The following is a 15,209-nucleotide window of genomic DNA, read 5'->3' as shown; positions in this document are numbered from 1 at the left end:
GCGGGCCATGGGGTGCCGAGGGATGCTGCCAGCTGGATTGGACGGCGCAAGATCTACCCCCACACGCCGCCTATCCACGGCCACCCCTCGACACCCACAAGCCCTCCTCGGCAACGCCAGCCAGACGTATCTCCGGCGCAACCCCGGCCCTCCCACCCTCTTTCCCTTTCTCTCTCCTTCTTCGCCTCCCCCTCCTCGCCCTCCTCTGTCCTTCGTCCTCTTTTCCCTTCCAAACAACTTGATGCCCACTATGGGAAAAATCATCCCCCACGGCTTTGGCTCAGACGCGGGAGACGCGCCGCAGAGCTCGCTGAAGACCAGGGGAACCGGATATTACGACACCAATGAATATTTGAGTAGGCCTCGCGGAAGGTGTTCTCCAAACGGCCGACCGAGCGGACGATATTAACGTTCTCGCCAGCGCGCCGGGAATGATGGGGTGGAACGGCCGGGGGTGCGTTACTCGTTTCGCCGTTTAGCGAGCTGTTCCGATGTAATTTGTTGTGGGGACAGGCTTTTGTAGCGGAATGGTGGCTGGGCTTGTTGAAGGTATTCTGCGATGTTGAGTCGTGTGGTTTGCAAACAGTTGGGGAGTGAACGTTGAGGCTGAGATTAATTGCGTGAGTATATTAACTTTTGTTCTTGATACTGCCTTTTTGGAGGTGTCGTTACGTCTTTGTTAAAGTGAAAGCGAGGGTTCGATAGAGAAATGATTTCTGATATTTAATAACTGGTGGGCTGGATTCCTACCTTCAATAAAGTTCAGTCGCCCTTTATGACGAGGTGAACGATTTATTTCGTTTGTCGATCGCGGGTCAGGTTTTTCATAGAGGTTAGGCGGGCTTAACGAAAGCTTTGCAGCGTTGGACGTGTGGTTTAAACTGTTATAGGAGGCTTGTTTGATTTATTCTGTTCTCGATTGTAAGTCGGGTTATTGACAGTTTTTGACGGCGAACGATTTATAAGATGCTTTTAAAAGTAGGATTTAGTAGAAATATAACAAATAATAAATCAATTATTCTTTCGATTTATGTCCATTCTTTCACATTAATTCGTGAAAGTTACTTCGATATGGATACTCTTTCAATGCACATACTTTTCAACCGCGCAACTATTGTTTACAAATATAACACACTTCTTTTCACTTAGGTTCACACTTTCCCGATGAATCATTGTGAACCAGGAATAATCACACACCACGGCAAACCGTGGATAGAACTCAAAGAAGCAGGACGTTACAGTGTCTTAGGTTCAGGCTGCTAACGTCCGGTCTTCAACGGCTGATATCTAATTCCCTCTTACGTGTTCGTCCTCGGAGGGACGTCCAGGTACCGTAGGTCAATAGCTCTTTTCCTACTATCAAGCTTACTCGAAGCAATCCCTTTGGAAAAACGAAGGAGACAGAGTAGAAGAAGAGGAAGAAGAAGGGGAGCGGAAAGAGACCGAGATCGCGTGTCCAAAGAACTCCTCGGCTCATCTTCCTATTTCTGAACGGTGCGCTGTCGAGCAAAACGGAAAAATAATCTGGCGGTTTTGCCTGACAGACCGTAAAAAACGCTCCGCTGAAGATGTCAAAGCAGAAGGTGGTTCGGTATATTGTGTCTTCGGTACATGATACCGGTAGAACTCATATTTCCCCTCGTTTTTTTCCGGTTTCTGCTTAATATTCAAATTTTCTCTTTGCATTGTGACGATTCACGTTACTCAACGCAGCGATAGGAAAGTCATTTGTATAACGTTCAGTAAATAAGATAAACAATTAATATCTTTTTGTAATATGTAAAACATAGAATACATAAACGAATTGTTGGATAGTACTTGTGGAATCTTGAAAGTTTACATTTTCTCCAAACAACTCGGAGATGTTTGAGAAAAATAATAACGTTGAATAATTCACTCTTGTGCTGGATGAAGCGTAATGGTGCAAGCGTGTTTGAATCTCGTTAGAAATAAATATGAATATATTAATGGACACTCAAAAAACACGGAAGTATATACAAACGGCACGTCGAATGTATGTCTCTCTATCACGGGTAATACGGGATTGAATTAAACAGTTAAATAATTTCGTAAAAGACAAATTTATGCAAAGGTACACACACGGCGGATAAACATCGTATTTTGAGGATCCGCCGGCGTTGTCCTATTTGCTCGGATCTCCTCGTCGAAAAAAGGACGAAAGAGATCCTGCTTTGCTCGCCCTTGCGTAAGAATTCTGTGGACGCGGCGTGCAAGAAGCTGAAGGACTATTTTTTATTTTGTGTGTGAAAAACACGTGCAAAGTGTTTTCACGGGAAATGATGTGTTCCGGCGTTACCGATACTTGTTCTCTATATTCGAAGTGCGGTGTACATTTGAAAATATGTGCTGCAAATAGCGAAATCGCAGCAGAATGCCTGAAAGTTTGAAAGGAAAATGAAATTTCTCGTACGTCCCCAGAATGCAGTAAGTCAGTCTGGCTTGCATCAGAAGTTCCAAGTATATTGCGCCTTTCCCTTCAGTTTTCCTTCCCTTAAGGATTCTTCGTTATTCTACTCGTGGCACTAACACTGACATAGTGCACGAAGGGCTTATCGGAATTCTTTGCGGACGCATTGTCGCCTGCGGTTTCTCTGGGCATATGCGAATCCATAAACTTCTTTATGAAAAGTATCTATAGTTCAATGTACTCACCTCTACATTATTAATCATCATTAAGTTATCAATTTACCGGTTCAGGCAGCTATTGCATTCCAGAACATAAGGAAGACTTCAATTTCAAGCATCCTTGACGAAGAAAATGGATTTTTAAATGAATTCTCATTAGTATAAACGAATCACAGTTTAATTCATACAAATGACCGTGGGGTGATTAATCACACCGCGAAGGAGAATTAGCTAATTTCGATCCATCATGAATTTTTATTCCCCCGACTTGTGAAATTCTATACGATTTATCATTTTTTCGAATATCTTCCGATATCAAGCAGTGCTCGTAAATAATCGCCGGTGAAACGGCTCCCCAGGACGAAAATTCGTTCTCGCCGCGTTATATCTCTTTCCCATCGTCCCTTCCTGTTTCCACGGAGCCGTTAACACCGAAACCCTTTCATCGGCTGACGTTTCTTTTGGACGGAAGCCTTTAACTCCGCGCCTCGTCGAAACCCTTTGGTCGGTCCTGATGACTGCACGAAGGAACGCGTCACTTTGCTATCTGAAAATGCATTGTGCATTACCCGGCGACCCCGCCGGTCCCCGCGAAACGAAACGCCGAATGGTGTGCTGGTCGAGGGGAAAACGAAAAATTCCTATGGCACTCGGTGAACGATTCGAGTGCACTCTGACGAGATCAAAGCTATTGCCGCGACGTTCGCATTCGCAAAAATGGAAGGTTCCTCGCGTGGTGCAGGTCTCCCGAGACTTTGACGAAGGGATCCAAGAACTCCTAAATACCCTATTCTGACGTGAGTAACAAATCTGATCAACTGAATCCTTATAATTTGCAAGATTCGTGGAACGCTTGTCAAGGAAACATGTCACAGATCATAAAGAAAGCATCTTGAAGATTAACTCCACCGAAATATCTACAAATTATGATGAGAAACCGTTGAAATCTCTACTGACACGTTAAATGTATTGTCGGTCTCTAAGGGCCGACAGTATGAAAACAAAAGGAACACCGCCTTCAACTTGTTAAAGTAATCTAAATATTCTTATCATCTACAGGTGACATCAACATACGGTTCAATTTTAAATAGAATTTTTCGTTCTGAAAGCACGAGCGTTCGCGAGTGTGCAGCGCAGATCGATACAGAAACAATTCTAACACGGTTATAACGTTCTGACGAGCAAATTGATGAGCGGAACGTCTGCCAGCCGCGATAACGCAGCCATTCGACGCCGAGGTGCAAAATCGGTAGGGTTAAACTGATTTGTGTTCATTAACTCCGCACGCGCGCGCGAGCTCGCGTTCGCGAATAAATCAATATTTTCCTGCGCCGCCACCGGCGTATAATAGATTTATCTGCCGGAAATCGATTAGTATATGCGCGTTCCGGTAAAACACAAAACAGCAAAGTTACATACACGGCTCATAATCCGGCCCGATATCACGGATACGCTTAATCCCGCGGATCCGATTAATGAGTAAAAATCAGCCGGAATAACGGCTGACGCCAGCGTTTGTCTAACAGTTATCAATTCACCGATTTGCCGATACCAAATAGTCAAAGTAATGTCCGCGCGTCCATGCCCGCGCAATATTTCGCCGCACTCTAGATCCTATCGAATTGCACAGGCCGCTCGATTCGCAAATCGAATGTCTGCTCCTGTCAAAGCGAATCCCGCGGCACTCGTACATCTCTTTAATTGTGTTTCTTCCAAATTGATTGGTCGTTGGGAACGTGCTCCCTTAACGGATGAAACTCTAGAAACAACCGTTCGATCTATGGGAATTTGATTAAAAATGTCAATTCCCCTGTAGAAGTGCAACCATAATCTACGGTATCGATTACTCGCAATATTCCCAACGATCGTCAAAGCGTTGTCGTTGACAAAATTCGAGCACTCTTTCGACGATCACGATGTTTGTACAATGACATTTAGCATGACGCTAAACGCGTTGACAACGAAATTTCGAGAGGATCGTGCTCGAAGCGTCTAATCGAATTTCTGTCCGGTAAGCGGACCAGCATCGCGCGGCGCACGAATTCAAGGCGGTGTCTGGGATGGAAACGAGAACGCCGGCTGTGATTTATGCGTATTTTTGTCGAAGCAATGGACACTTGCCAGGCGATAGACTAATTTAGATCAAGGTCTTGGAAGCGATTCTCCAGCACCGTAAACTTCCATGCACGGATACGGGCAAATATTTGTGGTATATACTGGCTGGCCGGGAGATGGGGATGTGTCAACAGTTCCGCTGTGCAAAGCGAACGACGGAACGGGGTGGCCGGGGGTGTACGAAATGTGTCGTCGGATGGCAAGAATTCAGAACGAAACTCGCGCTCGCGCTGCTTGTCGGAGAAGCCGTTTGTACTACGTTAATTGACGCTGCTCGCAGTTCACCGGTTCGTGGGAATGATTGTTATTCAACCGCGGATAGTTGGAAGTGCTTTACCGACGAGGATGTTCGAATGAAAGATGCCCATTGTGTCCTTCATTATAACTCATCACTTAATGAACCAAATAATATAATAATCGAGTAAAATATTTAAAATTGTCGATGAACGATTTTGTTGTACTGCGTGATGTTTACTCAACAAGGATTTGTATCATCATATACTACTGCGTGTTCATATATATGGAATTGATTGTTTAAAATTAGTATCCTTCGGGTAATCCATAATTTGCCAAATATTTGTTAGTATTTCAGACATGTTTTTAAGGTTCTCTAACTTGGATTCCATCTGTAGCGGAGACTCGATATTAACAAAGATATTAGCGAAACTCAGTAATAAAATTTTTAAAGCCCCCATCAATTTTTTACTGTTCTACAAACAGTTACATAGCTGTTGAATAATAACAGAAATTTAATACTGTGGTTGTGAACGGCACTTCGAAGAAGTACGGTGAAATCTCCGAAGGTCCGCAACGGTACCACCGCGAGAGTTCAGGGTTAATCTATCCAATGATCATAAAATACATGTCCATTTTACGCGAATTACAGTCGGAGGTAGCGCGTATGCGCCGGGGTGCCATTTAAATATTAAAAACGCCGGATTAAGCGCGAGCAATAAAGCGCAAAATGTACGACGATAATCCGGGGGGTGAGGCGGACGCCGAGGGGGACGGCAGTGAATCGAGTGACTTTCAGCGGACTGGTTTAAGGAAAAAGGTAAAATCCCCATCGCGATGGAATCGCGGATAGATTATCCGGGGCCGATTTGGAAAAGTTTCTCGTTACTGGCGTTTATATCGAGTGGCGAAACGCGTGTTCGCGATGCGCGATAAGCCGAGCTGGTTCGTGCCGGGCACGTTCTAGCTTTCGCCGTAGCTGTACAAGGCGTCGCTAAATTAAACGTTACAACAATCGCAGCGTGATTCTACGAATTGAAAATCGGTCGAATCGGGATTAGACTCTTGTAAATTAATTGGGGTTACGGATTCATTTTATTCGAGTAATTTCGAATGCACAGCAACTCGAGCTCCCTTTAAACTATTCGAATTTTTGGCGCCAACTGATCGCCGTATCGTCAGTCGGTATAGCGAAAACGTCCTTGATGCAGATTGGCCTTGTTCCGTCGGTAAAATCGCCGTTAAAAATCTCGTAATTGGGTCGGTAAAGTAATTCATTAGCTGTAATTACCACTTAGAACTTGGAACGTCGATTTGGAACAGTACTTTCTATTGTCAAAGTTGATTTTTTGGGAAATAGTCGTTTGACCCCGGTGCATCTTGAAAAAACCATTTTACGAGTCATTACTCTCATTTTTCTTGTGTCTTATGAGACACGACATTAGTCGTCCTTTGAAGTGGCCCCCGTGCGCCATTTCCCATATTCTCTTTTGCGACAGAACTAATTTAGTTTCCGCTGGTCCCCGTCACGCCTCTTTTTTACTTAATTTTAATGAGCGTCTTGCGCTTTGTTGTACGTTTCGCCTGTGTTTAGTACTTCTTTCGGAAAGTTGAAAGTTTGTATCTGGAAACCTCGGGATGCGGTAAAAACTTCTCGAGCGTCTTCGTAAAGTTCACGGCGCGCAACGTTAAACAATATTGTGTAATACTTACGTTGACGCGGATAGGGCTGTAAATACCGGATGAACTTACCTGCAACAGAAAATAATAAGAAACAATTAGTATGCGAGGCAGACGTTGTATCGTCGCAATCAGAATTGAAGATTCTATCTGACAAGACAAAGAACTTTTCGTGCGGCAGGCGAATCTCCTTGGAACGTCCGCTGCATCGCGAAAATATCGCGGAGGAAATGAAAGTCCCGAGTGCTCGGAGAAATTAAGAAAAAAAGGAAGTAGGTCAGAATGTATAGAAGGTGTTTGTCAAGGCTTCCGTTCCTCTCCAGTTGGAACGAGAAACGAAAAGGCCTAATGTCACGAGTCTCCGCTTCGAGGTCGATCGTATAAAGCACAAGCGTCAATTAGCGCGACTCGGATACCTCAGAGTTATCGTTATTAATATTCTCAGTTCGACAAACTCGACGAAAATATTCGTACGCCGAGGAGCAGATAGAAAGTACATTTTTATAAAATTTCTATAACGAATACCCGGCCGGAGCGAGAAATACTCCCCTCGTAATATCATTTTATCAGAATTAATCGGTTCTATATTATACAACCTGTTACATTAACCTAAATGAAGTAGCACACGCGATAAATACTCGTTACACGCGGATTTATTTTACTGCATCGTTGCGCAGCTCTCGTTGCAGCATAGAGGTTTCGATGCACATTGAAAATTATACATCGGGGACTCGTTTGTTCTAGGAAACGATTTAGGTTCATAACGGGGGTCGGTCGATCGTATGGATTCATTAATTAGACCGTAATCGATTAACAGGATGATGCTGATTTTGTTAAGGGGACAAGTTTGGGCAAGACGTAATTTGAGGAAATTGATTCTCGATCGAATTACCGATGGAAAAAATGGTTACGGGGGTGGCGGAGGCCAGTCATCGAGCTTCTTCGGGAGGAACACTCGAGGGTCCCGAGATTGGAGGGAATCCCTTCTACCCGCGTCAGCCGTCAGACTCTTTGTTATTCGAGAGTTCCTTGAACCACTTTATGCGCTAGCTGATCCCATGTCAAGAGGATTACACCTGATTCCCCTTCGAGGGATGCAATTCACTCGATTTTAATGCCGTGAACTCGTTCGCTCGGGTCAGTCTTGAGGCAGATGCTCGATCGAGCTTTCTATGACTGAGGAAACGTAAAATCTATGGTAAAATTAAGCCGACGTCTGGTCGATTGATTCAATTCGCCTAAGTGGTCGTTCGCGTTTCACTTTTCATCGATCGAGACTCGCGGCGGTAAGCAACCGCCAATTTTATGTTGAATTTCATTTCATTTCATTCCACTTCTAGAACTTTAAGAGCCGACTGTTCGGAGTTTAATTTATAATTATGAATTTATAATTCAAATGCGTTTGGTGACCACGGCACACTGGGAAAATGTGAGCACATCCTCTGGTAAAATTCTCTGAGAAAATAATTCAGTCGAATGCACAAACGAACTCCCACTCCAGGGGTATGATAATCAAATTTTAAACTCTCGTGCGTGACCAATTATACTAGACATAAAAATCATTAAAGTTTGGTCGAAAACTATCTACGCCTTTTCAAACAGAACGATTCTTAACATAGAAAAATACGTATCGAATGTCCCTTTAAACTTACAATATACTAAATTTCCATTCTCCCGAATATCTTCGTTCCGAATATCCCACGAAACAATGGTCAATACTTTAATTCTTAAAAATTAATACATATAAATACCTTGCATTGAAGATACCATAAAAGACAGTACTCCGTACGTACTGATCGGATAAATGCCAACAATTTACAAACGGATGAAACGAGTCCAAAACATAGAACGAAATTTCCTTGGCAAGCCGAAGCATCATCAGTTTATTGATTCACATTCCATATACCGATGAAATGTCAAGAAGGGTATTAATCAGACGTTGATGATCGTGCAGCAGCGAGCTTGTCCGTGATCATAAAAATGTGTACCTGTTCCATAGAGTCGTATCGACGCAACGCTTAAGGCGATTTCCAAGAAGACCCTCGGATTCAAGAAACAGAAGCCTGCCCGATTAGAATGATCCCCAGTCAGTCGGAAGTGACAGTGGCTAAACATCAATCGTCGTCGACGGATCGACTGGGAGCGATCGATGTTAGTCTTGTCGCTGACACTGCCGGCTATCCATCAGACCTCCCTGTCCACGGTGAGCTCCGACGTGAATGATGAAAGACATAAAAAACAAAACGCTGTTCCGCGAGTCGATTAACAATTCTCTTGTCCTAACGGGGACTGGAATATTCTACTCTGTGTCCTTCCCTCGGGCCACGGTGGAGAATTTAACACTGGAACTACTAAGTGGGTCAAAATGACACATTTCGGATTTCTGTTTCTCAAATCACCGAAAAGCACAGATGCAGCAATTTACACAGGAATATACAAACAAATCCGACTGCTCGATATGTTTAGTATTAAACAACGAAAGATTAACTCTTCGCTGACGAAGACTCTTGAAAGCACACGAAACTCGCGACATATGAAGCTAAATTATACGCCGAATGCTTGAACAATAGGGAAAAAAGAAACTATACATCGACCTCTTGTTGTTCGCGTAATTACATCGTTCGATTGCGATTTAGGATTCTAAATATGAACATTTCGTCCCGTTAAAATGCCGACGTTCGTCCACAAAGGGGTAATTTTCGTGTATCGGATTTTCAGATGAAACTCGTTTAAGAAAACACAGATCATTCGGAAAAATTGGAGCAGTGTCTTCGGTGGTCAAACACTAGACGCTTGATGATCAAGTATATTCTAGCTTTTTTAAAAGAACATATGGACTTATCTTGGTATAACAGACAAGGCGAGGTCGTTTAACACTAGATTCATGAGACTCGCCAAGTTGATGGATATTGAATTTTGCAAGCATTACGTGGTAACAGGTTAAGTCGATCTCAACACGTTAAGAACGTCAATATCAATATTCCACATATTTATGGATTACGCGAAGCTTAATACTATGTGCAAGACTTTATAATTTTGATATATCAAAAGGTTAACACGTTAAGTGTCACGAAAGTTTTGACCGTTGTTCCGTAGAGTTATTCTTTTGTAGCAAAGGAAAGCAAGAACTATTAATTATTCGACGTTACAAACGTTGCATTACACTATTATCAACTTACGTCATGAAACATTTTCATTCGACATCGGTTATCTCGCATATTACGATTCTTTTTAAGTAATTCAGAAGCGTCGGTCGTCAGTGACTAACATCGCGCTTAACGTGTTAATTCGTGCAATGTAGTTCTCTATCCTTGAAGCTCCAATTGCCGCGATCTGTATGAAAGAACATACAGTTTTCTAGGAACAATGGAATAATCTATAGAATAAATGTCAATAGATCTAGTGTTAATGAACATGATCAGGTGCAACGTAAGTCACCGACGCGTGCCGAATCGGTTGTAGTGGTACCGGAAACCCGAGTTGATTTACATTTCGACGACATCGGGTTGAGCACGGACGTATTATCATAAAAGAATGGCGGTCGGTTTAGCTTTCCCGGAGGACATTATCGGCCACCTGCTGTTTCTCTGACTAGAACCAGACCTGCTGCCACGCCTACCTTTTATCCGTCCCGTCGGTGTTCCCGCACCGAAGTAGAAAAAGACTCGCAGATCAGACGTCTCGGAAATGTGGGTCCGTAACTTTTCTCTGCGAAGCTTCCGGGAAAGCTCGCCCGCGTGAACGAGGATCAATGATTGACGATCGGTGGACCGTTTTTTTACAATCATAGATGATAATTCTCATCACACTTTTCTTAAATCAAAATGATTTTCTTTGACGTAATCTTTGAGCGAGATATCTTTTGTCTTCTGTATATAGTACTTGGATAAATCTCACTTTGCTCTCGAAAAAATAGCAATATCTTCGCAACCATTAAATATATAGTAATAATAAGGAAAGAACAGGGAATGTAAGAATAACCCAGAAACAAATGCCAAATTCAACTACTGCACAAGCCAGGTTAATGTTAGGACTAAAATGAAAATAAAATACATTCGTGATAGTTTCGTATGTATTTATCCCTCTATTATATAACTACCGACAGTACACACACCAGTAACATGTCAAACAATAAGAAAATGCATGCAGGGATCAAAGAACCGAATAATTTCGGCCAAGCAAATAAACTTCGTAAGTCTCGTTCCTCGCAGTTCTCAAGTTCGTAAACGAAGAAACTTCGACTCCGGGATTATGAAATGTCCTGTACCGGTACGAAATGCCGCACCAGGCGCGAAGAGTCAGGGATCTATCTTTCCACTTAGATCCGTCCACAAATTGCAGCTCGACAGCGATTGGATGGGATGCATCTCGATGGACGTTCCCAATACTTCGTTCCGGTGATTTTTTCCCTCGCGACTCCTCGGGAACGGGAGAAGGAAACTTTTTGCGGGAGAATGAACGGTCGACTTCGCAGCCGGCCATTTATTCTCCGGGCATATATAACGTGCTCCGCATTCGTGTCACTGCCGATAGAAAAGTCGTAAAGATAGTGCAGAGACGGCGCGGAGCACCTTTTTTCAATGTAACCGGACCAGCCTCGAAGGCATTACGATAAGGCTCGGCAACGTTTATAGCACTTTGTGCATAGGGAATGTCACCCTCGGGTCAGGTGAATTTTTTATGAGCCGGATGATTTACGCTGCCCTGGAAACCGCGGATCTCAATCGGAACGGAATGTTTTGACGGCGGGAACGCGGCCACCGCTTTCGGTCTTCACGTCGAAATTCAATCGTCATCGGGAGATTTTCGTATGAATTCTTTATCGAAGTAGTTCGAGTGTGTGCTTGCTCTGACTCTACATGGAAAAAGCTCGGAGTGGTAAGTACATACAAGAGGTTATTCAGTTGAAAGCTGTAAAATGAACATTTGCGTAGAACTCTGAAAACGAATGCTGAAATTGTGGTAAAAATAAGAAGTTGTTTTCCATTGATCTGTACGAACTGTTTATTTATACTTTTTCCTGTAGTAGTTGATTATTTCGAGATGGTATATAGTAGACAGGTTTTTCGTCTTTATTGAACTATACGTGTTTCTTAGTGGAATTTTTCAATTTCTTTGCTAATGGATTTTGTTGGCAAAAAATATATTACGTTAATAGGTAATCATGGCTCTAGTGATTCAAAGGATAAGTGAAACGCTTTGGTACACTTTGGGGTATAGAAATTTTGGACGCGCTCCTTAAAGAAGCCCCGAAAGTACCGCCAGAAGGTAAACTTTGAACAACTATCAAGAAGCTGTCTAAAACTGATGCAGCTTCATGGTAGATGGGCATCCTTTATGTACGCGTATAGCAATAATGAAGCTTTCAAATTAAAACTGATGAAAATCTAAATGTATAGTGCATAAGGAATACAGTGGAATCAAGTGAATATTTAGAATATCATCTGTGATGACCTTATGACAACTAAAAAATGTAATGCGTCCAACATATAAATTTTAAATAACGCAACACTGTACAAAATTGCACAGTACGTGAATTTGAATCATACAGAAAATAACACAAACATTAATCGCAGAAAATGGATTACAACAATGTACACGTACGGTATCATCATCATAAACCCTACAGGATCCTACTATGGTATTAAAATGATTAATTGATACGTGACATATATATATTCCAGAATGCTATACCCAATATTATTTGCTTAATCCTAATCTGCATGAGGATCTGTATAGTATATTATTAGCTACAATAACAAATCGATTAATTAATTGTAACGTGAGATTATGTTACGTACTCGTGCAATTGTATTTGAATACGTGGAATAATGGAGTTCGTCATAAAAAAAATACAAGTAATATTCTAATAAAAGAAGAAAGTTTCAATTTCAGAGAAGAGGGTGAAATGTTTTCCAGCTTATCGCAGACTAGCCTGCTTACCCTCTGATTGGTGAACGCGTTCGATTCGGAGATGGAGAAGGTGTCGACGATGGAGTCGAATCGAACGAGCTTCTTCGGGTGCTGAGGTTTCTTCGATCGCGGACAGAGCGAGCACATGGCTGAGTCCGTCGGTGTCGTTGGGGGCATATTCGACGTATATTCACGACTCCTCACGGTTTTCACAATTTTCTTTCCTGTCACACTTGAACACCCCGTGTCGAAGCCTTTCGTCACTACCCTCTAATCTCGTAATTCACCCGACACGATTAAAATCACTATGAAAACCCGTAAAAAGATCGGTTCTATTTCTACGCGTGTATATTTCGAATACTTGTTCCCGTTGGTATGTTTCTGGTCAATGCTAAAAAAGGAGTCGAGAGTCCTTTATATAGGTTCCGAGTAGTACTAATCGATTATATTGCCATTCCGGTGCGATAAATGAAATTTCCGTACGAGTCTATAGGCAGTGTTGGTTGTTATTGTCGCACGTTGGTCACAGAGGTTCGGTAGTCCGTCCGTATAAGCGAGTCTTTCACTCAATCATTTGTCAACACCGTGTTTATGGTAACGCGACGAGTACGCAATTTAATTATCTTGATGCGTCCCCCTTCCGTGGCCTGGATTCGGATAACGCAAAACGTGTATACACACAGTTCGTGACTAATAAGTTAATGTAACGGGCCACGTGAATTATCGTATTAAGAGATATTAGAGTGATATTGGATTGAGGATAACTTGCTGGCGGAACAGAGCATCTATTTGGGACTATGTGTGCTTCAATAAAATATAGTCCAAATGTGAGCAAATACGTCCATGTAGTTTCTAGATGAAATTAAACGCCGTTGATACAGTAGCCAAAATTATTCGCAACCTTGTCGATAATTTCTTTTATAACACTTCACCCCACAGGCGTTACCGAACTCTGAAAAAATCCTAATACCAGTTGTCCAGGATTCTTTCTTACTTTTAAACTCATTTCTCATAATATTGAATTTAATCAATCTTATTTCCATCGTTTAAACGCGCTTATGAATTTATTACCGTCAAAGTTATAAAGATTTCCGAGGCGCAAGTCAAAGATACCCTACGCGCAACATCGGTATACGTTTCCTCCCTGTGGGACGCCGAACGGAAGAATCAGCACGCGACATCTCTTCGGCGCGGAATGCAACTGGTTCACAAGTCGGTAAAGCAGAAGCTCGCCGGTAGAGAAGGTCGGAATGCAGTTGCGAAACTGCAGTACCACAACTGGTACCGTGCACGGAAATTCACCCCCCGAAGCAGGCTTATCATTCGAACCCAGTGGCGAATCAGTATTCCTCAACTACCTTCGGAAAATCCCATCAGAGTAAGATCGAATTGGCCAGGGGAGAAGTTTCCCAGCCGCTTCGGGTGAAATTACCGATTTGTTTTTCGCGGAAAGGCAATTATACGGTTACTCACCGGTTCCCCCGGCGAGCATCGATCCTAATTTACGTCACTCGAATTAACCCCGGTTTCGCGTTGGTGACTACTTTCCACTATCTCGAACGTTTCCCTCGGTTCTCGAACCTATCTACCCGAGTCATTTCGAGGAAGAAAAGTCTACATCTGAAATATGAAGTAGTCATACTATTCACGAAGAAACGGGAAGTCTATACTCGCAGAGATCCATGCACGCCTGACCCAATTTCTTTCGATTTTAAGGAAAGAAATGTCGGTCAACATTAACCGAGACAAAAAGCAGACTCATCACCTCCTAAACTGCTCTATTTTTATCTGCCATTCGTGTCAATAGCACGCCAGTCATCGTGTAATGAAATTTCACGCAGCCTGCAGCCTGAAATATAAATAGATCAAGAGTTTCTCTAAACTGCTGTCAAAAACATTAATTTCAGGTCTCGCTAAATCCGCCGCTAACTCTACACTTGTAAAGACAAATCTGTTGCCGGAAGAATTGAATTTCTGGCTACACGAAACAGTTGATTCGTCTTTAAATATCAAACGACTTGATCCTTCTTTACCAAGGTATTCAATTTGAAAGGTAGTGGTCTGCGAACGAATGCTTTCGACGTTACCGGTATACAACGTGTACGATTAAATCGTAAAGAACCAAGTTCCAGCACAGATCACTCGAACGGTGCGACGTTTTTCTATTGTCTAGGGGAATTGCCTTTGTCTCGCGTCACTGATCGTTCAACGGAATCTCACGGGGCTCGATAATTCCGAAAATCCCGAGCCGCGATCAACGGAAGTAGTCGCAATTTCGGCCGGACGTCATCCGACGGTGTAATTTGTCCGTTCACGAGTACAATGGGGAGGCGTCGAAGCAGATATACCGTGAGAGCCAGGTGGAATCGAATTACTCGCGGCTGCAGCTGCACCGGCGAGTCTCGCGGCACGCTCGAACGAACTAACGAGAGCACGAGGGCCGATGCGCGACGCTGAAAATCGCGGGGCACGACTAATTTTCATTAAGCCGGCACGGCGAGAGTGCCACTAGCGACGTGCCGTCCTTAATTAGCGGCGAGGGCATAAGCAGCGCTAACTTAGGGACAAGGGGGCCAATTGGTCCATTGTTGTGGTGGCTGGTTGCGAATTCATTCGAGAAT

At 43.1% G+C, this 15,209-nt stretch overlaps 1 protein-coding gene across 16 annotated transcripts in view; it reads right to left on the bottom strand.

Moving 5' to 3' along the window:
• The window catches only part of dlg1 (MAGUK family member discs large 1), a 660,262-nt gene that overhangs the window by 204,263 nt on the left and 440,790 nt on the right, over positions 1 to 15,209 (bottom strand). Inside the window, exon 1 of one of the 16 annotated variants that reach the window (XM_076367775.1) lies at positions 12,619 to 13,191. The exons of 14 other annotated variants lie outside the window; for them this stretch is intronic. In XM_076367775.1, the coding sequence (XP_076223890.1) occupies positions 12,619 to 12,765 (147 nt within the window). In that variant the 5' untranslated portion in view covers positions 12,766 to 13,191. Of the gene's footprint in view, positions 1 to 12,618; positions 13,192 to 15,209 lie in introns of those variants that run through there. One more of the 16 variants, XM_076367776.1, reaches the window with a different exon arrangement.

The sequence above is a fragment of the Nomia melanderi genome, chromosome 5, assembly GCF_051020985.1.
Source record: "Nomia melanderi isolate GNS246 chromosome 5, iyNomMela1, whole genome shotgun sequence".
Classification (NCBI taxonomy): Eukaryota; Metazoa; Arthropoda; class Insecta; order Hymenoptera; family Halictidae; genus Nomia; species Nomia melanderi.
This window is presented reverse-complemented; position numbering and strand designations above follow the sequence as displayed.